Source organism: Papio anubis, chromosome 1 (assembly GCF_008728515.1).
Source record: "Papio anubis isolate 15944 chromosome 1, Panubis1.0, whole genome shotgun sequence".
Taxonomy (NCBI): domain Eukaryota; kingdom Metazoa; phylum Chordata; class Mammalia; order Primates; family Cercopithecidae; genus Papio; species Papio anubis.
The window spans coordinates 8,381,026-8,407,280 of NC_044976.1; the positions used below are offsets into that span (position 1 = coordinate 8,381,026).

General features: G+C 47.3%; 1 protein-coding gene across 4 annotated transcripts in view; it reads left to right on the forward strand.

Annotated features, from left to right (window-relative positions):
* The first annotated feature begins 5,420 nt into the window (after positions 1 to 5,420).
* The window catches only part of SLC25A33 (solute carrier family 25 member 33), a 45,285-nt gene continuing 24,450 nt past the window's right edge, over positions 5,421 to 26,255 (forward strand). The window contains exons 1-3 of one of the 4 annotated variants that reach the window (XM_031664273.1): positions 5,421 to 5,695; positions 21,264 to 21,443; positions 24,104 to 24,177. In XM_031664273.1, coding sequence (XP_031520133.1) covers positions 5,640 to 5,695; positions 21,264 to 21,443; positions 24,104 to 24,177 — 310 coding nt within the window. In that variant the 5' untranslated portion in view covers positions 5,421 to 5,639. Of the gene's footprint in view, positions 5,696 to 5,918; positions 5,983 to 6,034; positions 6,337 to 21,263; positions 21,444 to 24,103; positions 24,178 to 26,255 lie in introns of those variants that run through there. The other 3 variants (XM_003891075.3, XM_009188833.4, XM_009188752.4) reach the window with 3 other exon arrangements.

Genomic DNA, 26,255 nt, shown 5'->3' on the forward strand with positions numbered 1-26,255 from the left:
TTTTATATTAAAATTGTTTGCGGCTGGGCACAGTGGCTCAAGCCTGTAATCCCAGCACTTTGGGAGGCCGAGACGGGCAGATTACGAGGTCAGGAGATCGAGACCATCCTGGCTAACACGGTGAAACCCCGTCTCTACTAAAAAATACAAAAAAACCTAGCCGGGCGAGGTGGCAGGTGCCTGTAGTCCCAGCTACTCGGGAGGCTGAGGCAGGAGAATGGCGTAAACTTGGGAGGCGGAGCTTACAGTGAGCTGAGATCGCGCCACTGCACTCCAGCCTGGGCGACAGAGCAAGACTCCGACTCAAAAAAAAAAATTGTTTGCAGCTAGCAAAAACTTTTATTTTGTATATTGACCTTATTTCCTGTGATCTTGCTAAATTCACTAATTAGTTCTAGTAGTTGTTATATAGATTACTTAGAATTCTCTAGTAAACAGTTACATCATCTGTGACTGAAGACAGTTTCACTTCTTTCTGATCTTTACACATTTTTTTTTTTCTTTTTCTTGCCTTACTGCACCAACTAGGGCCTCTAGTACAACATTGAGTAAGTAGTAACAGCAAATATCTTTGCTTATTGCCAATCTTAGGGGCAGTTGGTCAGTTATTTAATGTTGTGTGTGATGTTAGCTGTAGGTTTGGGGTAGACACTTTGTATCAGATAGCAGAATTCCCTCCTGTTCCTAGTTTGCTGAGAGCTTTTTTTCATGAATAGGTGTTCAGTTTTGTCAAATGCTTTTTTTGCATCAATTTACATGGTCATCAGGGTTTTTTCCATTATTCTCTCTTTCTCTTTCACTGTTTTTTTTTTGTTTGTTAGTTTGTTTGTTTGTTTGTTTTGCTGTTGACACAGCCCCAGGAGGTCCTGGGAACATGTGTCCCTGTTATTCTCTTAATATGCTGAATTACATGGATTGATTTTTGAATGTTAAACCAACCTCTAATTCCTGAGCATCTCTCATTTCGTCCTGATGTATTATCCTTTTTCTATATTGCTGGATTTGATTGCCAATGTTTCACTAAAGGTTTTTATCTATTGGAATTTCTGTTGTATACCCAGTACATGGCCATGGCCAATGCCTGAGTTGGTGTCAGAGAGCTCTAGAAGTCTGGCTGGCAGACGAAGGGGGCCATCCTAGTCAGGGAAAACAGCAAGTTCAAGCCAGGCACAGTGGCTCATGCCTGTAATTCCCAGCACTTTGAGAGGCCAAGGCGGGCGGATCACCTGAAGTCAGGAGTTCGAGCCCAGCCTGGCCAACATGGTGAAACCCCGTCTCTACTAAAAATACAAAAATTAACCGGGCATGGTGGCAGGCGCTTGTAATCCCAGCTACTTGGGAGGCTGAGGCAGGAGAATCGCTTGAACCTGAGAGGCAGGAGTTGCAGTGAGCCAAGAACGCACCATTGCACTCCAGCCTGGGTGACAAGAGTGAAACTCCATGTCAAAAAAAAAAAAATTAGCCAAGCATGGTGACACACTTCTGTAATCCCAGCTACTCAGGAGGCTGAGGCAGGAGAATCGCTTGAATCTGGGAGGTGGAGGTTGCAGTGAGCCAAGATGGTGCCACTGCACTTCACCCTGGGTGACAGAGTGAGGCCTCCTCTTAAAACAATAGGCCAGGTGCCGTGGCTCACGCCTGTAACCCCAGCACTTTAGGAGGCTGAGGTGGGCAGATCATGAGGTCAGGAGTTTGAGGCCAGCCTGACCAACATGGTGAAACCCTGTCTGTACTAAAAATGCAAAAATTAGCCCAGTGTGGTGGCGTGTGCCTGTAATCCCAGCTACTCAGAAGGCTGAGGCAGGAGAATTGCTTGAACCCAGGAGGAAGAGGTTGCAGTGAGCCGAGATTGCGCCACTGAACTCCAGCCTGGGAAACAGAGCAAGACTCCATCTCAAAACAACAACAATAACAACAGGCTGGGCATGGTGGCTCACGCCCAGCACTTTGGGAGGCCAAGGTGGGCGGACCACCTGAGGTCGGGGGTTCGAGACCAGCCTGACAACGTGGAGAAACTCCATCTCTACTAAAAATACAAAATTAATCAGGCATGGTGGCACATGCCTGTAATCCCAGTTAGTTGGGTGGCTGAGGCAGGAGAATCACTTGAACCCGGGAGATGGAGGCTGCGGTGAGCTGAGATCGCGCCATTGCACTCCAGCCTGGGCAACAAGCGTGACACTCGGTCTCAAAAAAACAAAACAACAACAACAACAAAACAGCAGATTCAAAGGCTGGTGCATGAAAGATCATTGCATCAGCTGCTAAATAGCTGTGTGACCTTGGGCAAATCTATCCTGCTTATCCATAAAAAGGCAAGGAAAGCAAATGGGCTACCAAGCATTGTAAGTATTCAATGGGACCTTGGGAAAGGTCTTGAAAAAACAAAACATGAAACGCCTTAGGAAAATTCTAATAGGAAGGCAGCCTTGCTATTGACAAGGAGGTGGGGAGGCCCGTCTGTCTGTGTAGCAGAGCACTGTACTGACAATACTTGGGAAAAGAAGGCAGGAGACCAGGTGCTACCTTGGAGTTAAGAGCCTGGGTCCCAGCCTCAAACATCTCTGTGAGCAAGGAGCCATGATGAAGGGCTGTGCTCTAAGGATAGCACTTCCTAGAGCTTCAAATCCTGCCCAGAGGCCCGGTGCGGTGGCTCACGCCTGTAAGCCCATCACTTTGGGAAGCCTAGGCAGGCAGATCACTTGAGGTCAGCAGTTTGAGACCAGCCCAGCCAACATGATGAAACCCCATCACTACTAAAAATAAAAAAAAATTAGCCAGGTAGAGGGGCAGGCGCCTGTAATACCAGCTACCCAGGAGGCTGAGACAGGAGAATTGCTTGAGCCCAGGAGGCGGAGGTTGCAGTAAGCTGAGATCATGCTGCTGCACTCCAGCCTGGGTGACAAAGCAAGACCATTTAAACAACAAAATATAGATAGATAGATAGATAGATAGATAGATAGATAGATAGATAGGTAGATAGAGCAGGCAGGATGGCTGGGCGCAGTGGCTCACACCTGTAATCCCAGCACTTTGGCAGGCCGAGGTGGGCGTATCACCTGAGGTCAGGAGTTCAAGACCTGCCTGACCAACATGGTGAAACCCCACTCTACCAAACATACAAAACTAGCCAGGTGTGGTGGCACATGCCTGTAATCCAAGCTACTTGGGAGGCTGAGGAAAGAGAATTGTTTGAACCCAGGAGGTGGAGGCTGCAATGAGCTGAGATCGTGCCATTGCACTCCAGCCTGGGCAACATGAGTGAAACTCCATCTCGAAAAAACTAACCAACAAAGAAACAAAACAGGCCAGGCGCGGTGGCTCACGCCTGTAATGCCAGCACTTTGGGAGGCCGAGGCAGGCGGATCACAAGGTCAGGAGTTTGAGACCAGCCTGGCCAACATGGTGAAACCCTGTCTCTGCTAAAAATGCAAAAATTAGCCGGGTGGCATGTGCCTGTAGTCCCAGCTACTCAGGAGGTTAAGGCAGGAGAATCGCTTGAATCCAGGAGGCAGAGGTTGCAGTGAGCCGAGATCACACCACTGCATTCCAGCCCGGATGACAGAGCAAGACTCCATCTCAAAATAAATAAATAACTAAATAACTAACTAAATAAATAAAAATTTAAAAAATAAAAATAAAAAATTATTTATTTTTACTTTTTTTTTTTCTTTTATAGAGACAGGGTTTTGCCCCGTTACCTGGGCTGGTCTTGAGCTACTGGACTCAAGTGATCCGCTCTTCTCAGCCTCCCAAAGTGCTGGGATGACAGGCATGAACCGCTGTGCCGGGTTTTCTTTACTTCTTTTTGTCAGATACCTCATGTCCTGGTATGGTTTCCCCTTCTCCTAGGCCTGGGAGCAATTGGTTTAATGGTAATCACTGTATTTGCATTTTGGAGGACTGCGCCTAAGAGCTGTTTTTATTTAAAGAGTCCCAGCAATCAAATACAGATTGGATTGCTAGCTCGCCTGTTTCCACACAATTCCCTCCTACTTAAACTCTCTCTGTTTACACACAGGACTTCTAACTGCCAGTTCTGGTCAAGGTACAGCTTTCTGGAGCTCTGAGAGACGGAAGAGAAAGGGTTGGTACGCTCTACAGGTGAATGGTGGGCTGTTGAGAGAGAAACAGAGAGACATAGTCCAAGGTAACAGGAAAGCTTCTGGCACTGGTGCCTGTACAGTCAGTGGTGTCACTGCCAGGACAGGAAATAGGAGAGGCAGAGCAGGTTTGGGGGAGGGGAAGAATGATAAGTTCAGTTTGGGAGCTTTATTCATTAGCTCCTTGGGCATTACTAGGTGGCAGGTACCATGTCAGGAACAACTGTGAACAAAAGAAAGAAGGTCCCTGCTCTCCTGAAGCTTACATTCCTGTATGGGAAGGACAACTTAAATAAATCAACAAACTGCAGAAGCCTGGTTCTATAGTCATGTGACAGACTGCTCTGCAAAGGCGGCCAGGGAAGACTCCATCTGGGGGAGACCTGGAGATTAGACGATGTCAGGCTGAGTATGACAATGACCCAGGGACATAGCCTGAGAGAAGCTGTTTGGATATCTAGGTCTGGGCTGGAGATGATCAGAAAAGAAGCAAAAAGCCTACTGCAAAATATGCGCAGCATATAATACTACTTATAAGGAGATGAAAAATACACATAATGATAATGATTATTAATTATTTGAGACAGAATCTCGCTCTGTCGTCCAGGCTGGAGTTCAGTGGCACGATCTGGGCTCACCGCAGCCTCCGCCTCCCGGGCTCAAACGATTATCCAGCCTCAGCTACCCAAGTAGCTGAGATGACAGGGGTGCGCCGCCTCGCCTCGTCCAGCTAACTTTTGTATTTTTAGTAGAGACACGGTTTCGCTATCTTGGCCAGCTTGGTCTGTAACTCCTGGCCTCAGGCGATCCGCCCGCCCGCCTTGGCCTCCCAAAGTGTTGGGATTGCAGGCATGAGCCACAGAGCAGGGCCTCACTGATTATTTGAGGCTGTTTAGGTTACGGTTTTTTAGATTCTGGGTTTTTTTTTCCTAAATGGGGTGGTGAATACAGAGGTGTGAGATGTAACACGTAATTTGTACACCTTTTGCACACGTAAATATCACAAAGTAAACTTTTAAAATAAGGCAAGGCCTAGGGCCTCGCGAGGCTTCTCTGAGGAGCGAGGACCAGGCAGTCACAGCTAGTTTCCACTGCCTCCACGCTCCGGCCTAGGCCAGCCCCTCTCCCCAGTCATCCGCTCGGGGCTGGCTCCGCCCCAGAACTGCGCAAACTCCCCGCCCACATCTGCTTCCTAACCAATGGGCGCTCGAGATTTGGGCCCACACCCCCGTCACGCCCCGCCCCAGACTCGCGCGCCGCGTGTCGTCACGGCCCGGCCCCCGCCACGTGACGGCCGCGCGCCGGGCTCTCTCTCCCCGCCGGGCTCGCGCCTCAGAGGCCGGTGAGGCGCCGGCGGCCACGCCGCGGAGGGCGCGGGCCGAGCAGAGCCGGGCGTTGGGGCCCGCGCGCGCATGGAGGCGTTGCCGGCAGGCCCCTGAGGGCAGCGGGGAGACACGACCCGCGACCTCGCGCATCCCTCGAGCCGCCACGCGCTCTCGCCACCGGGCGGCGACGGGCCGCGGAGCCGGCGCGGCCATGGCGACGGGCGGCCAGCAGAAGGAGAACACGCTGCTTCACCTCTTCGCCGGCGGGTGAGTTTCCGGCCCCAGCCGCGCGCCCCGCCGCCTACGGTCCCCTCGGCCTTCGCCCCGGGCGCGGTCCCAGCCTCCCGCGGCGGTTACCGGCCCTCCCCGGGCTACGGCGCCGGCGCCCGGGAGGAGGAAGTCCCGGCGTCGGGGGCTGGTGGGCAGGGCCAAGGGAGGGGGTCGGGCCTTCCTCACCCCCTATCCGGACCGCAGCCCCCAGGGCGGCTGTGCCCCGCCGCCCGTCGTCCCCGCGGCGTCCCCAGCTTTTTCCCATTCTGAACAGTCAGTGGTCGGTGAGTGTTGCTCCGCGGCGGTCCTGCCTGGACGCTGTGGCGCGGTCCCCCTCCCCCGCCCCCTTCTCCCGGGGCCTTTCCCGAAGCGCAGCGCCTCAGAGCCCGGGGCAGGATCGCTGATGCTCGGGTGTGCCCGAGGTTCCTCAGGGCAGTGCGGGAGGTCATCCGGACGGGCAAAACGGTCTGCGGACGTTGGACGCCAGCACGGCCTGGATGGTGCTGGGGAACGGTGATGCTGGCGGCCACACGCGGGATGGCCAAGCCTGGGACCCGGACTAATATGAGGTCTGGAAGGTGTGTTGAGACACTTCTCGCCGGCTGGTGGACGCTTCCAACGCCGGAGACCGCAGAATTGTAAGGTGTTCCTTGTTTTGAAAGCTGCATTAGGTCTATGATCAGGCACCTTTTTTCCAGCGGAGACAATGCATTTTTAGGAGGTTGAGTTCTGCGGTTAGGAAGGGAGATGATTTTTACCTCCCTGCCCCTCACGACCTCCCCCCTTCCTCCTCCTCCCCCCTGCGAGAAGGTAAAATATTTTTGAGTATTAGTAATTTTCTTTTTTCCTTTATCACAGCCGGTGGCTTGGGGTCCTTTCGGAGTCTTCCAGATGTTTGGGGTCTTAATTTGAGGACCTCATGGGCCTGGCACAGCAATTTTTGAGTGTAGGATATTTTGCATAAAATAGTTTAACCTGGATGATCATCTTGGCTTGAGTAGTTTAGTTGCAGCCTGGATTCCTACCTGGATATGTTCCTTACAACAATGGTTGAGAAACTTACCTTCGAAGATGATTGATGAAAGCGTCCCTGACCTTTTTTGTGCTTGTATTGTGGGCAGTCACCAGGTTACTTTAACCAAAAACTTTGGTGGGTCTTCATAGATAGGAAGAGTTTCTCATTCATCTCTTCCCTGTCATTCCCTTGCAACCCTTCCCTCCATGTCTCCATTGAGACTTCCTTTGTGTTTTTTGTTGTTGTTGTTGTTGTTTTGAGATGGAGTTTCGCTCTTGTTGCCCAGACTGGAGCGCAATGGTGTGGTCTTGGCTCATCGCAACCTCCGCCTCCCAGGTTCAAGCAATTCTCCTGCCTCAGCCTCCCGAGTAGCTGGGATTATAGGCATGCACCACCACGCCCGGCTAATTTTGTATTTTTAGTAGAGACGGGGTTCTTCATGTTGAGGCTGGTCTCGAACTCCTGAGCTCAGGTGATCCGCCTGCCTCGGCCTCCCAAAGTGCTGGGATTATAGGCGAGAGCCACCGCGCACGGCCCTTTGTTTTGTTTTGTTTGAAAGGGAGTCTTCTTTTGTCGCACACGCTGGAGTGCAGTGGTGCGATCTCTGGGCTCGCTGCAACCTCCGCCTCCTGGGTTCAAGGGATTCTCCAGCCTCAGCGTCCCGAGTAGCTGGGATTACAGGCCCCCGCCAACACGTGCGACTAATTTTTTTTTTTTTTTTTTGAGACAGAGTCTCACTCCATCTCCCAGGCTGGAATGCAGTGGCGCCATCTCGGCTCACTGCAAGCTCCGCCTCCCGGGTTCACACCATTCTCTTGCCTCAGTCCTCCAGAGTAGCTGGGACTACGAACATCCGATTAATGCTTTGTATTTTTAGTAGAGACGGGGTTTCACGGTGTTAGCCAGGATGGTCTTGATCTCTGACCCGTGATCGCCGCCTCCGGTCTCCAAAGTGCTGGATTGAGTGAGCCACCACGCCAGACTGAGACTTCCTTTCAGAGTAACACAAAGGGGAAGCTTTCTTAAATTAAGCCACTCTATATAAATTTGTCTTTCTTGGGAATTTTAAACAAGTTGGCCATTTTTTTTGTCTCACACGTTTTAAGCCAGAAGGAGCATTAAAAATTCTGCTCAGTGATTTTGACTTACTGTTTTTAATGAGGTGGTTTTTGTTTTGTTGTGTGTGGTTTTTTTTTTTTTTTTTTTGAGACAGAGTCTCTGTCACTCGGGCTGGAGTGCAGTGGCGCAATCTCGGCTCACTGCAAGCTCCGCCTCCCGGGTTCATGTCATTCTCCTGCCTCAGCCTCCCGAGTAGCTGGGACTACAGGCGCCCGTCACCATGCCTGGCTAATTTTTTGTATTTTTAGTAGAGACGGGGTTTCATAGTGTTAGCCAGGATGGTCTCGATCTTCTGACCTCGTGATCCGCCTGCCTTGGCCTCCCAAAGTGCTGGGATTACAGCCGTGAGCCACCGCGCCCGGCCAGTGAGGTGGTCTTTTAAATTTTTTCTTTGTATTCCAGGCCAGGAGAGTTGATTGTGGAGAAACCTCTGTTGAGGCGCACTGTGAAATGGATGGCCCTGTCTTGTTGAATCTCCCTCTGTACCCTTCACTGTGCCCTCTGGCTGCCAGATTCTCCTGCTAGGGCAGCCTTTTACCTTGTGATGGAGTAAATCTGCAGTGGCCAGCAGAGTTCTCCTACTTGATTACGATGTAGGTAGTTTATTAGGATATCGCCTGAAGCCATTGTATTTAACAAGTTTCCCTTCCTGTATTGGCAGCAGTTTGAGATTCAAGAAAGAAAGGACAGCTTCCAAAAGGATGTTTTCAGAGTAACTAATTGGATTTTGATCCACTCTCACTAGCCTAAAATATTTTACTTCACTTTCTGTTAGGGAAGAACATGAAAGGAGCTGAGTGTAAAATGGCTGTATTGTATGGTTAAAATGAATCCACCCAGAGGTCCCACCTACTTCGGTGGAATATGTGCTGCTTTGCTCCAAGTAACTAGTTGCCACGCCACTGTTGTTAAGCTGGCGTGTTTCCAAAAAACGAGGTGCACTTCCTTTGAAAAGTCAGAGCCCCTACTTTAAAAATCTGTCACATTTCTCTTGTTTATTGAATAGCCATTGGAAACTATAACAGCAAATAAGTTTAATACTGTTGCAAATTAATGATACTGAACAAGCGTTTCTTTTTTTTGTTTTGTTTTGTTTTGTTTTGTTTTGAGACGGAGCCTCACTCTGTCGCCCAGGCTGGAGCGCAGTGGTGCAATCTCTGCTCACTGCAACCTCCGCCTCCTGGTTTGAAGCGATTCGATTTGCGTGCCTTAGCCTCCCAGGTAGCTGGGGTGTGTGCCACTACGCCCAGCTAATTTTTGTATTTTTAGTGGAGATGGGGTTTTGCCATGTTGGCTAGGCTGGTCTCGATCTCCTGACCTCAGGTGATCCACCCACCTTGGCCTCCCAAAGTGCTGGGATTATACAGGTGTGAGCCACCACGCCCTGCCTGAAAAAGTGTTTTATTTTATTTTTATTTATTTATTTTTGATACAGAGTTTCACTCTTGTTGCCCAGGCTGGAGTGCAGTGGTGTGATCTCAGATCACTGCAACCTCTGCCTCCCAGGTTCAAGCGATTCTCCTGCCTCAGCCTCCTGAATAGCTGGGATTACAGGTGTGCGCCACCACGCCTGGCTAATTTTTTAATTTTTTTTAGTAGAGACGGAGTTTCACCATGTTACCCAGGCTGGTCTCCTACTCCTGACCTCGGATTATCTGCCTACCTGGGCCTTACTTCCCTAAGTGCTGGGATTTCAGGCATGAGCCACCACACCTGGTCGATTAAGTAATTTCTTTCTAATCTCCTATCATTGCTAATTTTTTTGCCATTATAAATACCTAGACATCCTTATGTCTACATGTGTGCTTTATTTCCTTTAAATAAACCAGTACAAGTACAATTGCTGAGTCAAAGGTTTTTAAGGTTTTTGGTACCTACACAGCACATTCATAAACTGTCTTTCAGGGTGAGTGAGTTCTGCATGAGCTTACCTTATTTATTTGATGTTTACTGCCTTTAGGGTTTCTGCTGTCTTCTGCTTTCTTCCCTCTTACCCTCACATCTGGGTGATATTGTTAAAAAAAAAAAAGAAAGAAACAAAGAAAGAAAGTACTCAAGCACATTTTATTGTACAAAACCTGTTTTTTTTTTTGTTTTTGTTTTTTTTGGTTTTTTTTAGATGGATTCTCTGTCACCCAGGCTGGAGTGCAGTGGCACATTCTTGGCTCACTGCAGCCTCCACCTTCCGGGTTCAAGCAATTATCCTGCCTCAGCCTCCCTAGTAGCTGGGATTAAAGGCACATGCCACTATGCCTGGCTAGTTTTTGTATTTTTACTAGAGACGGGTTTTACCATGTTGGCCAGGCTGGTCTCAAACTCCTGTCCTCAGGTGATCCGCCCACCTTAGCCTCCCAAAGTGTTGGGATTACAGGTGCGAGCCACTGGACCCAGGCCTGTCATTCCTTTTCTATTGTTTAAACCACCTCGTCAAGAAGAACACAGAAGTGCTCTGAGGTGGCCCTTCTGTGTGTAGGCTTGATTTGCTGAAGACGAAAATCGTATAAATTTCCCCATCAAATAGCATGGGGGTTCTGGTTCTGTTAGTGTTAGTGATGTCCTTCATATGCTGGGCAGGCACTTCACATAGCACAGTGCCCATTTAGATCTACCCAGTACCTGAAATAGCTGGGCTAAGCTGTCCTTAGATTTAGAGGTTGATCCTGGATTAGTTGCTTTGGGTCTTATTTTTATGGCATGCTTTTTTGTTTCGTCATCCTAGCCTTTAAAATGTATTTTGATGGGAATATGGTATCTCTTTAAGATCTTAAACTAGGACAGGCGCGGTGGCTCACGCCTGTAATCCCAGCACTGTTGGAGGCTGAGGCAGGTGGATCACCTGAGGTCAGGAGTTCAAGACCAGCCTGGCCAACATGGCAAAACCCCATCTGTACTGAAAATACAAAAATTAGCTGGGCTTGGTGGCACGCGCCTGTAATCCCAGCTACTTCGGAGGCTGAGGTAGGAGAATCGCTTGAACCTGGAAGGCGGAGGTTGCAGTGAGCCGAGATCGCTCCACTGCACTCCAGCCTGGGGGACAGAGAGAGAGAGACTCCATCTCAGAAGGAAAAAAAACAAAAAAACAAAAAAATTAAACTATAATAAAATGCAGATATTTTCAAAATTCAGTTTTCCCACCTAGTATGGGCAGCTGTTGCCAGGTGTACTCAGGTACTTTTCCCTACAAATTAAATCTTTATTGGGTGATGGTTACTTTTTTTTTCTTCTTCTTTTTTTTGAAGAAGCGTCTCTCTCTATGACCCAGGCTGGAGTGCAGTGCCATCTCGGTGCCATCACTGCAACCTCCACCTCCCGGGTTCAAGCAATTCTCGTGCCTCAGCCTCCCAAATAGCTGGAATTGCAGGCACGCGCCACCACGCCCTGCTATTTTTTGTATTTTTAGTAGAGACTGGGTTTCACCATGTTGGCCAGGCTGGTCTCGAACTCCTGACCTCAGGTGACCTGCCCACCTCAACCTCCCAAAGTGCTGGAATTACAGGCGTGAGCCACCGAGCCCAGCCAATGCCAGGTTTCAAGTAAAACTTTACAAAAATTTACAGTGTATACAGAAAAGCACCTCGTGTTTTTCAAATAGCACGATAGAGGTAGCAGGTGAAATGGCGGTTACCAAACCTCCAAAGATTAGGATTGCAGGATGTCTGGCAGTATCATTTGTTGGCAGAATGTGGATAAGCTGTGAGCCTGGCAAGCAGTTTACCATCAGCGGGGTAGTGATTATTATCAGAAAAAGCATACAGACCTTGGTTTTAGTGCCTGATATGCATGTATGCATAGGGAACAGAGGCTCTTGTTGAAGACAGTTGGTTTTTACAAATTTTCCTTGATAGTTTAAACTCAGAGTTAAAAAGCACAATTCTGTGTGCATAATTTAAAATTTTATGACTTCTGATCACATAAAGATACTTCTTAAAAATCCCAGTATATATTATAGTAGTAATGTTGTAGTTTTACTCTGCTGTCAACTGGAGGTGAGGTGCCTAAGCCACAAGGGGAAAAATTAAACTAGGGCGGCATGGGTGTAAAAGGATTAGAAGGTTAACTATATCTTCATGTAATAAATATAAGACTTCAATTTTGGAAAGGAATAATGAGAGAAGGTAGAGGAATGGGGAGGGGAGTGGGGGTTTTTTTTTTTTGAGACGGAGTTTTGCTCTTGTTGCCCAGGCTGGAGTGCAGTGGTGTGATCTCGGCTCACAACAACCTCCGCCTTCGAGGTTCAGCGATTCAAAGGGAGCCTATTTTATCTTTTTTGAGGCAGTCTGCTTCAGCCCTTAGGCTGGAGTGCAGTGGCGGATCTCAGCTCACTGCAAGCTCCGCTTCTCCGGAGTTCGCAGCCATTCTCCTGCCTCTCCTCCCGGAGAGTAGCGGGACTGAAGCCTGCCACCTCGCCCGGCTGGTTTTACATTATTTTAGTAGAGGCGGGGTTTCACCCGTGTTAGCCAGGATGGTCTCGGGCTCTGACCCTCGTGATCCACCTGTCTCGGCCTCCCAAAGTGCTAGGTTACAGGCTTGAGCTTTGCAGCGCGCCCGGACCTATTTTATCTTTTAAGAAAGAATACATAGACCAGGTGTGGTGGCTCATCACTGGCAAATCCCAGCACTTTATTATTTTATTTTTTTTTTTTTGAGATGGAGTCTCACTCTGTTGCTCAGGCTGGAGTGCAGTGGTGAGATCTTGGCTCCTGCAGCCTCGCCCTCGGGAGTTCAGCGATTCTCCTGCCTCAGCCTCCTGAGTAGCTGGGATTATAAGCCTGCCACTGTGCCTAACCCATTTTTTTTTTTTTTTGTATTATTTTGGTAGAGACGGGGTTTCACCATCTTGACCAGGCCAGGTCTTGAACTCTGATCTCGTGATCCACCCTCGGCCTCCCAAAGGTGCTGGAATTACAGGCGTGTGAGCCACCTAGCCTGACAATTCTAGCACTTTAAGAGCGAGCAGGTGAATCTCTTGAATCAGGGTTCAAGACCAGCACTAACTGTATCAGTGAAATCCCATCTCTAAAAATAAAAAAAATACAACTGAGCATGGTGGGGCAGGCCTGTAACCCCAGCCGCGGAAAACTGAGGCGAAAAACTTCGCTATTCAGAGCTGAGGTTGCAGTGAGAGCCAGATCACTACAACCTGAGTGATAAATGAACTCGTCACAAAGAATCGTAGTTAAACGTAAAGGTGCAGAAAAACTTCAATTCGTAGTTTCTTTTTAGAAAATTAGTCAAATAGACTTCAAAGAGTATCCCTTGTGACTACTTTTAGACATGTAGTTTAACCACTGTTACTAGCCTTCCTGCCACTGGATTCAAATCCTTCAGATGTTTGCTATGAATGGAATATCCCACAAAGAAATTTCTTTTACTTTTTTTTGAGACGGAGTCTCGCTCTGTCACCCAGGCTGGAGTGCAGTGGCGCAATCTCAGTTCACTGCAAGGTCCACCTCCTGGGTTCATGCCATTCTCCTGCCTCAGCCTCCCGAGTAGCTATAGGACTGCAAAGAGCACACCACCATGCCCAGCTAATTTTTTTTTTTTTTTTTTTTTTTTTGAGACAGAGTCTGCGCTCTGCCGCCAGGCTGGAGTGCAGTGGTGATCGCGGCTCACTGCAAGCTCCGCCTCCTGGGTTCACGCCATTCTCCTGCCTCAGCCTCCCGGTAGCTGGGACTACAGAAGCCGCCACCTTGCCGAGCTAGGTTTTTGGTATTTTTAGTAGAGCGGGGTTTCACCGTGTTAGCCAGGATGGTCTCGATCTCCTGACCTGCGTGATCCGCCCGTCTCGGCCTCCCAAAGTGCCTGGGATTACAGGCTTGAGCCACCCGGCGCCCGGCCATGCCGGCTAATTTTTTGTATTTTAGTAGAGACAGGGGTTTCTGCCGTGTTAGCCAGAATGGTCTCGTCCTACTAACCCTCGTGATCACGCCTGCCCTGCGGCCTCCCAAAGTGCTGGGATTACAGGCATGAGCCACCGCGCCCGGCCCCACAGAGAATTTTCTCTGCACTTTGGCATCAGTGACTGACTAGAACACTGTTACCTTAGGAGCAAAATTAAATTAACGTCCAGGATGTTTACTCAGAACTGTTAAGACAAGCATAAGTCCCAACTGGCCTTTGGAAGATTATTTATATTAGTAAAACTCTTTTTTTTTTTTTTGAGACGGGGTCTGGCTCTGTCGCCCAGGCTGTAGTGCAGTGGCAGGATCTCAGCTCACTGCAAGCTCCGCCTCCCGGTTTTACGCTATTCTCCTGCCTCAGCCTCCCGAGTAGCTGGGACTACAGGCGCCCGCCACCTCGCCCGGCTAGTTTTTTGTATTTTTTGTAGAGACGGGGTTTCACCGTGTTAGCCAGGATGGTCTCGATCTCCTGACCTCATGATCCGCCCGTTTTGGCCTCCCAAAGTGCTGGGATTACAGGTTGAGCCACCGCGCCCGGCCAAAACTCTTTAACTGCTTTCTTGAAAAGTTTAGGTATACATTTTTTTTTTTGACTAGGCTCGTTTAGGGGGCATTCAGTTGCAAGTAATAGAAGATTCAACTTCAAACTGGCTTGATTATGGGTACAAAAACCTGAACTCTAGAAGGAGCGCAGGCTTAAGGTGAGGGCTTAGCTGAGCAGTTCGTCAGTGTCACCAGGAGGGGCCCACCCATGCCCGCTTGGCCTCCAGTAACCTGCTTCATTGTAAGGCTGGCCCTGCTAGCCACAGAAGGGCTTCCAGTAGCAGCTCCTTGTATTTCTCCCACCATTGAGCAAGTCTTCAGGGTAATTCTGGACGCACTAAGACATGTACCCCTTGCTCTAAACCAGTCATTACTCCCAGGGAAATTATGCTGAGTACTCGGGCTGAAATCATATGCCCATCCCTAAACAGATTACAAGGCAAAGTGGATGTTATGACATGGACGGGCTTCAGTGAGTCAGGCCAAAACTAGACATGAGTCCACACTGTGTGGCTTAAGAAATTGGGGATCTTGGCCAGGTGCAGTGGCTCATGCCTATAATCCCAGCACTTTGGGAGGCCAAGGTGGGCAGATCACCTGAGTCAGGAGTTTTGAGACCGGCCTGGCCAACATGGTGAAACCCCGTCTCTATTAAAAATACAAAAATTGGGCCGGGCGCGGTAGCTCACGCCTGTAATACCAGCACTTTGGGAGGCCGAGGCCGGTGGATCACGAGGTCAGGAAATCGAGACCATCCTGGCTAACACAGTGAAACCCCGTCTGTACTAAAAATACAAAAACTTAGCCAGGCATGGTGGCGGGCACCTGTAGTCCCAGCTACTTGGTTGGCTGAGGCAGGAGAATGGCGGGAACCCGGGAGGTGGAGCTTGCAGTGAGCCGAGATTGCGCCACTGCACTCCAGTCTGGGCGACAGAGCGAGACTCTGTCTCAAAAAAAAAAAAAAAAATACAAAAACTAGCCAAGCATTGTGGTGCATATCTGTAATCCCAGCTACTCAGGAGGCTGAGGCAGGAGAATTGCTTGAACCCAGGAGGCAGAGGTTGCAGTGAGCTGAGATTGCGCCACCCTGGGCAACAAGAGCGAAACTCCGTCTCAAAAAAAAAAAGAAATGAGGGATCTTGCTAAGACAGAGGAAGAGGGGGATGGATGCTGGGGAGGCAACCAGCAGTGCCACCAATCCATTATATGGTCTTCAAATAGTACCCATTTTATTGGTCTAGAGCAGGGTTTCTCAACTTTGGTTGGGTGATTGATTGTGAGAGATGGGCTGTCTTGCGTATTGTAGGATGTTTAGCAGCATCCCAGGCCTCTACCCACTAGATACGAATAACACCCTCTCTCCCATTTCAAAACCCAAAATGTCTTCAGACATTTTGTTACTGGGGTGGGGACAAAATTGCCCCAATTGAGAACTACTGGTTTAGAATAGTGGCCTTCAAAGTTTTATTTTATTTTTTTAAGTTTTTGTGGGTTTCTTGTTTATTTTGTTTTGGGTTTTTTTTTTTTTTTTTCTCCCTTTCTGTCACTCAGGCTGGAGTGCAGGCGTATGATCATTGCTCACTGCAGCCTTGACCTGGCAGGCTCAAGCGATCCTCCCACCTCAGCCTCTGGAGTAGCTAGGTAGCTGAAACTAGAGTAGCTGGGACTACAGGCGCATGCCACCATGCCTGGCTAATTTCTGTAGTTTTTATAGAGATGGGTTTTCACCATGTTGCCCAAGCTGGTCTCAGAATTCCTGAGCTCAAGCAGTCTGCCTGCCTTGACCTCCCAAAGTGCTGGGATTACAGGTGTGAGTCACTGTGCCCAGCCATGGCCTTCAAACTTTAATCATACACTGCTATGATTAAAATGTTTGTGCATATCTTATGTATAATTATATTACCCTATTACTTTGATACATATTATAAGACCTATACACAAAATAGAAATTAAATGGGCTGGGCGCGGTGGCTTATGCCTATAAACCCAGTACTTTGGGAGGCCCAGGCGGGTGCATCACCTGAGGTCAGGAGTTCAAGACCAGCCTGGCCAACATGGTGAAACCCTGTCTCTACTAAAAATACAAAAATTATCCAGGTATGGTTGGCACACACTTATAATTCCAGATATTCATGAGGCTGAGGCATGAGAATCGCTTGAACCTGGGAGGCAGAGGTTGCAGTGAGCCAAGATCACGCCACTGTACTCCAGCCTGGGTGACAGAGTGAGACTCTGTCTCAAAAACAAAAAACAAACAAAATAGAAATTAAATGGTGGAGGTTATAAACAAAATGTTATTTCTTTCTGTATGCCAGTAGGTCATGGTGCACATCTCTTAAGAGTATGTAACCCAGTTTGGAGATTCCTTGTCTAAAATACTGCTTCCCAGTCAGATTAGTTAATTTTCCAACTATGTGAGGCTAATGCTGTGTCAGCATGTAACTGGCGGTTGAATATGACTTTTCCAACTGTCTGAGCACTGGCTACTGGAGCCCTCAGATGAACCAAGAGGATCCTAGTCTAAGACTTAGGTGGAAGAACCTGCCCTGCTGCCATTGACCAGACTGTTTATGAGAGAAGAACAGTTGTGGGTGTCAACACTGGGGCCTGTGGGCAGAGAGGATTTTCCTATTATTGTCCCCAACTCTATCCCCGGCCCTTAGTAGGTCTGGGCTACAGACTGAGAGAGCTTGTAAGACAGGGAGACTGGTAGCTTACTCTGTGGCCAGATGCCTGCTACAAGTGAGAGGCTGGTGCATCAGCCCAAGCCAACAGGATGAGAAGGAACTGGGTGGTGTGCTTGGGAAGGACAGTCAGTGACTCCCACTTTGAGCCAATCTTGTTAACTCCTAGAGGTCCCATTGCCTTGATGTCAAGGAGCATGGGGACCAAAGGAAGGGAAGACACCTAGTTCTGCCCACAGGCTCCCCAGGGCAAGTAAGGCAGAAAAGAGATGGGTGGATGAACTGCGGGTTGGATCATTGAGAATTCCCAGTGTTGAGACTCATAGTAGGTTGAACGCCATCTACAATGAAATAACATTCACCAAGGCCTCCAGTACATCACAAACCTTTTTTTTTTTTTTTTTTTTTGATACGGAGTCTTGCTCTGGAGTGCAGTTGTGCAATCTCGGCTCACTGCAACCTCTACCTCCCAGGTTCAAGCGATTCTCCTGCCTCAGCCTCCTGAGTACCTGGGATTACAGGAACCTGCCACCGTGCCCAGCTAATTTTTGTATTTTTAGTAGACACAAGGTTTCACCATGTTGGTCAGGCTGGTCTCTCAAACTCCTTACCTCAAGTAATCTGCCTACCTTGGCCTTCCGGAGTGCTGGGATTACAGGTGTGAGCCACCATGCCCGACTTATTTATATATATACTTTTTTTTTTTTTTTTTTTTTTTTGAGATGCGGTCTCACCCAGGCTGGAGTGCAGTAGTATCATCTCAGCTCACTGCAGCCTTGACCTCCCTGGGTTCAGGTGATTCTCGTAAGTAGCTGGGACTACGGGTGCACACCACCACACCTGACTAATTTGTTTTTATTTTTGTAGAGATGGACTCCAGCCTGGGTAACAGAGCAAGACCCTCTCTCTTTAAAAAAAAAAAAAAAAGTGAGTGTGGCCTGCCACCTTGAAAGAGGTCACTGATTCACTGTTACTAGGGCATTTGCTGTTTTGGACAAACATACCATCCTTTGATTAGCGGCATAGACTTGGATGACAGTTGGCCAAAGTAATGAGTGCAGTTTCCTTAGGGACAAAGCAAAGGTGGTTGACCTGTATGGTATTTGAACTTACTGGCTTTCTGATGAAAAGATTTACCCAGAAGCTCTTTTTTTCAATGATTTGGAGTTACGTTATTGAACACAAATAGATTTCAGATATTTCTTTATTTTACTATGTTGCTGGTAAGTTTTTCAGGATCTTTAAATGTTATACTTTTTAGGCATGTGGTTATTATGACAGGTAAGAATATTTTGTATGAATAGACATGGGTTAGAAAGTTTTTACGTCTAACATTTTAATTTTTATTATTTATTTATTTATTTGTTGAGACTGAGTCTTGGCTTTGTCACCCAGGCTAGAGTGCAGTGGTACGATCTCAGCTCACTGCAACCTCTGCCTCCTGGTCTTAAGCCATCCTCCCACCTCAGCCTCCCGAGTAGCTGGGGCTACAGGTGCACATCACCAAACCCAGCTAATTTTTTAATGCGTATTCTTGGTAGAGACAGGGTTTCGACCTGTTGTCCAGGCTTGGTCTCCAACTCCTGAGCTCAAGTGCTCCACACTCCTCGGCCTCCTAAAGTGCTAGGATTACAGGCATGAGCTGCCATACCCGGCCACTTCTATCTTTTTTTAAATATTTCTTATTATAGCCTATTTTCTTTAGATATATTCTAGTGCTTAGAGCAAATTACACAGACCAGTATTAAGCTACGCCCACAACTTGATTAAAAATAAAAATAGGCCAGGCGTGTGGCTCACGCCTGTAATCCCAGCACTTTGGGAGGCCAAGGCGGGTAGATCACTTGAAGTCAGGAGTTGAAGACCAGCCTGGCCAACATGGTGAAACTCCGTCTCTACTAAAAAATACAGCTGAGACCTGTAGTCCCAACTACCCAGGAGGCCGAGGCACGACAATTGCTTGAACCCAGGAGGCGGAGGTTGCAGTGAGTTGAGATCGCACCACTGCACTCCCAGCCTGGGTGACAGAGTGAAACTGTCCCCCCAGAATAAATAGGTAAATAAATAAAATAATCCCTCATGGGGATTTTACTTCATTCATTACTTTCAGAGTCTGTGTTAGGTACCAGGTTTGCTTCTAGATTTCCAACATTTGCCTCTCGTGGAATAGGGAAACTGCATAAACATTCTATATGTCCAGGCCTGTTTTTCCTTCCTGTTGTTACTTTTCCCAGGCGGAGATGCTGGTGCTCTATCATTTTTATTGACCCACCTATTTTATGCCAGGTGCCTGGTATACTCTAGTTGCAAGAATGTATGAACTGCTTTTCTCCAAGGAGCTCCCAGTCTAGTGAGAAATACTTTTTTTCAAATACTTAGAAATCTTGGAAGACATTTTCCTTGAAATCTCAGTTGAATAATTCATTTGCTTAGTAAATACTGTTTAGGAACTTGTTGAGCCCTGATGCCAGGGATGGAAAGATAAGTAAGGCCCTAGGTGTGGATCTTGAGGAAATCATCAGATTATAGAACGATGTTTTTCAGAGTGAGGCGTAGGCATGGGTGAGGATGTGTCTATTATGGCCCTTGACATTGTTAATTATAACTAGCCCATCAAACATGTTATTTCACTGGTAGTATTGTTTAAGAGATGATGGATGTTAAGTATTTTAGGATAAATAAGTGAGTTGTCTTGAAGAAAAATATTTAATAGTAATTCAGGTAATATCTCGATATGAATATGTTATAAGGGTAATACTCAAATGATTGGCTTAGGGGAACCCTGATCCAGAGAGACAGTGTGCGAGGTGAAAACACAGGATTAACTGATTAGTTGTGAATGAGGGAAACACAAGGACTTCATTGTTGAAAGTGATTAATCAGATTTTTTTTTTTTTTTTTTAAAGACAGTCTTGCTCTGTCACCCAGGCTGGAGTGCAGTGACACAATCTTGGCTTACTGCAACCTCCGCCTCCCACATTCAAGCTATTCTCCTGCCTCAGCCTCCTCAGTAGCTGGAATTACAGGCATTATAGGCAGGCGCCACCAGACCCGGCTAATTTTTGTATTTTTTTTAGTGGAGATTGGGTTTCACCGTGTTGGCCAGGCTGGTCTCGAACTCCTGGCCTCAGGTATCCACCTGCCTCAGCCTCCCAGGGTGGTAGTATTACAGATGTGAGCCACAGTGCTTGGCCAAAAGTAATTAATCAAATTCTAAGAAGGGTCTGTATTGGGGTAAATATTGATTTTCAAAATAGTATATTCACCTGAATGAACTATTTTGTTTGAATGTGCAAAAATACTTTTCTAGAGTATTCATTGCAGCATGGTAGTGAAATTGGAAATTACATGAATGTCCAACAGTAGGAAATTGTTTAAAATCTTATCAATCGATAAGGTAGAGATAGTATGAAGCCATTGCAAATGATGAAACAGGTACATAATTTGCCATAAAAGGGCACTCAGAATACCTAGATACTGGGAAGGGGTTAGGTGAAAATGGCAAGAATGGAAAGCCCCAAAGAATGTGCTAACGTGGGAATAGTAGTTATCACTTTAGCTCTGGGATTTCAACTTTTTTTTTTTTTTTTTTGAGATGGAGTCTTGCTCTGTTGCCCAGGCTGAAGTGCAATGGAGAGATCTCCACTCACTGCAACCGCTGCCTCAGCCTCCTGACTCCTGAGTAGCTGGGATTACAGGCAGATACCACCATGCCTGGCTAATTTTTATATTTTTAGTAGACATGGGGTTTCGCCATGTTGGCCTGGCTGGTCTCGAACTCCTGACCTCAGGTCATCCACCCGCCTCAGCCTCCCAAAGTGCTGGGATTACAGGTGTGAGCCACTGCAGCCGGCCAATTTCAACTAATTTTATTAATCTCTGTTGTGTTCTAGCTTCCTTTTTTTTTTTTTTTTTGAGACGGAGTTTCACTCTGTCACCCAGGCTGGAGCGCAGTGGAGCGATCTCGGCTCACTGCAAGCTTCGCTTCCTGGGTTCACGCCATTCTCCTGCCTCAGCCTCCTGAGTAGCTGGGACTACAGGCGCCTGCCACCGCGCCTGGCTAATTTTTTTTTTTTTTTTTTTTTTTTTTTTTAGTAGAGATGGGGTTTCACTGTGTTAGCCAAGATGGTCTCCATCCCCTGACCTCGTGATCCGCCCACCTTGGCCTCCCAAGTGCTGGGATTACAGGTGTGAGCCACTGTGCCCAGCATGTTCTAGTTTTAAAGAGAGAAAAGCTAAACTTCGCATTCCATTGTGTAGAGAATAGTATAGCTTCTCTGATCTGCTTTGATCCCTTCTTACAGGTGTGGAGGCACAGTTGGTGCTATTTTCACTTGTCCACTAGAAGTCATTAAGACGCGGTTGCAGTCTTCGAGATTAGCTCTCCGGACAGTCTACTATCCTCAGGTTCATCTGGGGACCATTAGTGGAGCTGGAATGGTGAGACCAACATCTGTGACACCTGGACTCTTTCAGGTTCTGAAGTAAGTTCAGTCTCTATTCAGTCTTCTTTGCTCCTGCCACCTGCACACCCTGTACCACCACTGTCAACCCAGAATGTTCATCAGGCTTATCAAATGTGACGTTCTGTTTGCATAGCCTTGGTCCTAACTTAAGAATTAGGTTACTTTACCAATACCTTTGAGCTGTGACCTTGCTCCCCTGGCAGCGGGGGTCCCAGTGTACATGTGACCATCATCCAGGGTAGTTAGAGTAAACCTAGCAAAGCAAACCAAAAATCCACGTGTAAATTGTTGCATCACATTGTCGCTCTTGCTCAAAGCTCTTGAGGGAAATGAAGAGGTGGTAGAGTAAAATTTTAAATTGCACAACAGAAGAGTTGTGAATATTTTATTTTATTTTATTTTATTTTGTTTATTTATTTTTTTTTGAGATAGAAGAATCTCGCTCTGTTTCCCAAGCTGGAATGCAATGGTGCGATCTCGGCTCACTGGAGGTGATCCGCCCACCTCGGCCTCCCAAAATGCTGGGATTACAGGTGTGAGCCACCGTGCCCAGCCACAAATATTTTTAAAAGAAACAAAATTTTTTTTTTTTAAGACGGAGTTTCGCTCTTGTTACCCAGACTGGAGTACAATGTCGCCAACTTGGCTTACCACAACCTCCACCTCCTGGGTTCAAGCGATTCTTCCACATCAGCCTCTCGAGTAACTGGGATTACAGACATGTGCCACCATGCCTGGCTAATTTTGTATTTTTTGTAGAGATGGGGTTTCTCCATGTTCGTCAGGCTGGTCTCAAACTTCCAACTTCAGGTGATCCGCCCACCTCAGCCTCCCAAAGTGCTGGGTTTACAGGCGTGAGCCACCATGCCCAGCCGTGAATATTTTTAAAATAAACAAAAAATTTTTTTCTCTTTTTTTTGAGATGGAGTTTCGCTCTTGTTGCCCAGACTGGAGTGCAATGGCACGATCTCGGCTTACCACAACCTCCGCCTCCTGGGTTCAAGCGATTCTCCCACCTCAGCCTCCCGAGTAGCTGGCTGGGACTACAGGCACCCGCCACTAAGCCCGGCTATTTATTTTGTATTTTTAGTAGAGATAGGGTTTCACTGTGTTTGCCAGGATGGTCTGGATCTCCTGACCTTGTGATCTGCCTGCCTCAGCCTCCCAATTTTTTTGCTTTTTATTGGGAAATATTTTTAAATGTATAGGAAAGTTATATTTAATAAAATGGGTTTTAAAGTTTGTTTTATACCTGAGCTACCTGCCCATTTTATTATTTTTACTGTTAAAAATAATTCATTTGCCTATAAAGTAGCTAAATATTCTTAAGTCAAATTTGGCGTATCAGTCTATGCTTAAGGTAAAATCAAATTCAGAAGAGAACTGATTGAGTATCTGATTTTTAGCTCAGGACCTTGTACTTTGAGATGCTCTATAAATAATAGTTGAGTTTAGCTGAGCATGATATTCAAATCTTTGAAACTGATTCTTGGGCAAGAGTGTTCAAGAAAGACATTCATCAAGAAAGCTATCAGTGTAGAGATTTATTTGGGAAATGTTAGAAAAAGAAGTAATAAAATGGAGATGCTCTGTTTTAAAAACCACACATTTAACACTCTTTTTTTTTTTTTGAGACGGAGTCTCGCTCTGTCACCCAGGCTGGAGTGCAGTGGCGCGATCTCCACTCACTCACTGCAAGCTCTGCCTCCTGGGTTCACACCATTCTCCTGCCTCAGCCTCCTGAGTAGCTGGGACTACAGGCGCCCGCCACCACGCCCAGCTAATTTTTTTGTATTTTTAGTAGAGATGGGGTTTTACCATGTTAGCCAGGATGGTCTTGATCTCCTGACCTTGTGATCTGCCTGCCTTGGCCTCCCAAAATGTTGGGATTACAGGCATGAGCCACCACACCCAGCCACATTTAGCACTTTTAGGCACAATTTAGATGAGGCAGGATGAGTTGGAAAGTGCTTAATTTATGTTTAGGTACCTTTTGTTTGTAAAACCTAACTATGAATCACTCGGGCATTCATGCCAAATGTGTGTAAAGGTACATCTAAGCTTACTGAGCAAAACTGAATAGCAAGACTAGATGTCAAGGACAAGTGAGTGCATCAGAAGCCCAGCGAGGGAACAGGAGAGATTGGTGTCCAAAACTCCAGGAGAATTGGGGTTTTTGTTTGTTTGGTTTCTTTTTTGAGACAGATTGTCACTCTGTCACCCAAGCTGGAGTGCAGTGGTATGATCTTGGCTCACTGACACCTCTGCCTCTTGGGTTCAAGCGATTCTCCTGCCTCAGCTTCCCGAGTAGCTGGGATCACAGGTGTGCACCACGATACCTGGCTAATTTTTGTATTTTTGGTAGAGACAGGGTTTTACCATGTTAGCCAGGCTGGCCTTGATCTCCTGACCTCAGGAGATCTGCCTGCCTTGGCCTCCCAAAGTACTGGGATTACGGGCATGAGCCCCTGTGCCTGGGTGAGAATCAGGTTTTTAAATTAAATGCTAAGAAGAGGAGTGGAGACACTGAGTGAGCAGGAAGGTTGGGGGTGGGTACAGGAGGGACAGAAGCACAGAGATGTGGAGGGACACTTTGCTCTCAGGGCAGATCTGAGTCCATGGCCCCCAACAAGACAGGACAGTGAGAACCCTCCTGCTTTGCCTTTTCACATGCTTAGGCAGTGCCAGTATCCTGATGACACCTTTCTTCTAAGGAACATGCAGTGCTTTGGACATAAGGAAACTGAGACAGGTAATGTTACTTCAGTAACATTCAGAATGAACTTCCTCTTGCCAAATAACTCATGACTAGTGAATTTGGATTTACTGTAACTGGGGAACTGTTACCCAAAAGTGTGGGTGTCAACAGGGCCAAGCATGGAAGGTAAATGGGAATGTTTCTCCATTTTAGGTTTTACAGGATATGTGGGTTGAGTGAGTGTCACTTATCCGAAATGCTTGGGACCAGAAGCAATGTGGATTTCGGAGTTTGGAATATTTGCATTTCTTTCACCATCATGTTGTCACTCAAAAAGTTTCTGATTTTAGAACATTTTGGATTCTTATGGCTTTCTTTTTTTTTTTTTTTTTTTTTGAGACGGAGTCTCGCTCTGTAGCCCAGGCTGGAGTGCAGTGGCCGGATCTCAGCTCACTGCAAGCTCCGCCTCCCGGGTTCACGCCATTCTCCGGCCTCAGCCTCCCGAGTAGCTAGGACTACAGGCGCCCGCCATCTCGCCCGGCTATTTTTTGTATTTCTTAGTAGAGACGGGGTTTCACTGTGTTCACCAGGATGGTCTCGATCTCCTGACCTCGTGATCCGCCCATCTCGGCCTCCCAAAGTGCTGGGATTACAGGCTTGAGCCACCGCGCCCGGCTCTTATGGCTTTCTAATCTCCAGTAAATCCACCCCCCCGTAAGAGATACTCTGTGTGTGTGTGTGTGTGTGTGTGTGTGTGTGTGTGTGTGTGTCTGTGTGTGTCTGTGTGTATCTGTTCCCTCCCGTCAATTAGGGCAATTGTTCAGTAAAATTTAAATCAAAGAAAAAAAAGCCACTCCATGTTTTAATACAGGAACAACTTCCACACCACACAAAAGACAAACTATTTTCATTACAGGCCCACCGGCTTCATTGGTTAACACAGCCACAGCTACACAATAATGAGCCATCACTTACATATGAATACTTTAATTTTTTTTTTTTTTTTTTTTTTTTTATTATGAGACAGAGTTTCACTCTTGTTGCCTAGGCTGGAGTGCAATGGCGCAATCTCGGCACAACCTCTGCCTCCCAGGTTCAAGCGATTCTCCTTCCTCAGCCTCCCAAGTAGCTGGGATTACAGGCATGTGCTACCACGCCTGGCTAATTTTGTATTTTTATTAGAGACAGGGTTTCTCCATGTTGGTCGGGCTGGTCTCAAACTCCCAACCTCAGGTGATCTGCCCGCCTTGTAGCTGGGATTACAGGCATGTGCTACCACACCTGGCTAATTTTGTATTTTTATTAGAGATGGGGTTTCTCCATGTTGGTCAGGCTGGGCTCGAACTCCTGACCTTAGGTGATCCGCCTGCCTTGGCCTCCCAAAGTGCTGGGATTACAGGCGTGAACCACCACACCCAGCATGAATACTTTTAAAATCAGTTTATTTTATTGATATCAAAATACAAACAATGGCGTTATTAAGTAAAATTTTAGTTATAATGTTTTGTTAGGAAGGTGTTTGTAAAGTGGCATTTTTCACCCAAGAGCTGTTGTATTTAAGCTTTATTTCCTCAACTTTATTACATATTTTAAAAATTCGGGGCTGGCCGGGCGCGGTGGCTCAAGCCTGTAATCCCAGCACTTTGGGAGGCCGAGACGGGTGGATCACGAGGTCAGGAGATCGAGACCATCCTGGCTAACACGGTGAAACCCCGTCTCTACTAAAAAAATACAAAAAAACTAGCCGGGCGAGGTGGCGGGCGCCTGTAGTCCCAGCTACTTGGGAGGCTGAGGCAGGAGAATGGCGTGAACCCGGGAGGCGGAGCTTGCAGTGAGCTGAGATCCGGCCACTGTACTCCAGCCTGGGCGGCAGAGCGAGACTCCGTCTCAAAAAAAAAAAAAAAAAAAAAAAAAAAATTCGGGGCTGGGCACGGTGGCTCATGCCTGTATTTCTAGCACTTTGAGGGGCCAATGCAAACGGATTACTTGAGCCAGGAGTTTTGAGACCAGCCTGGGCAATGTGGCGAAATCCCATCTCTACAAAAAATGCAAAAAATTAGCTGGGCATGTTGACATGCACCTATAATCCCAGCTACTCAGGAGGCTGTGCTTAGGAGTTGAATATAACTGAG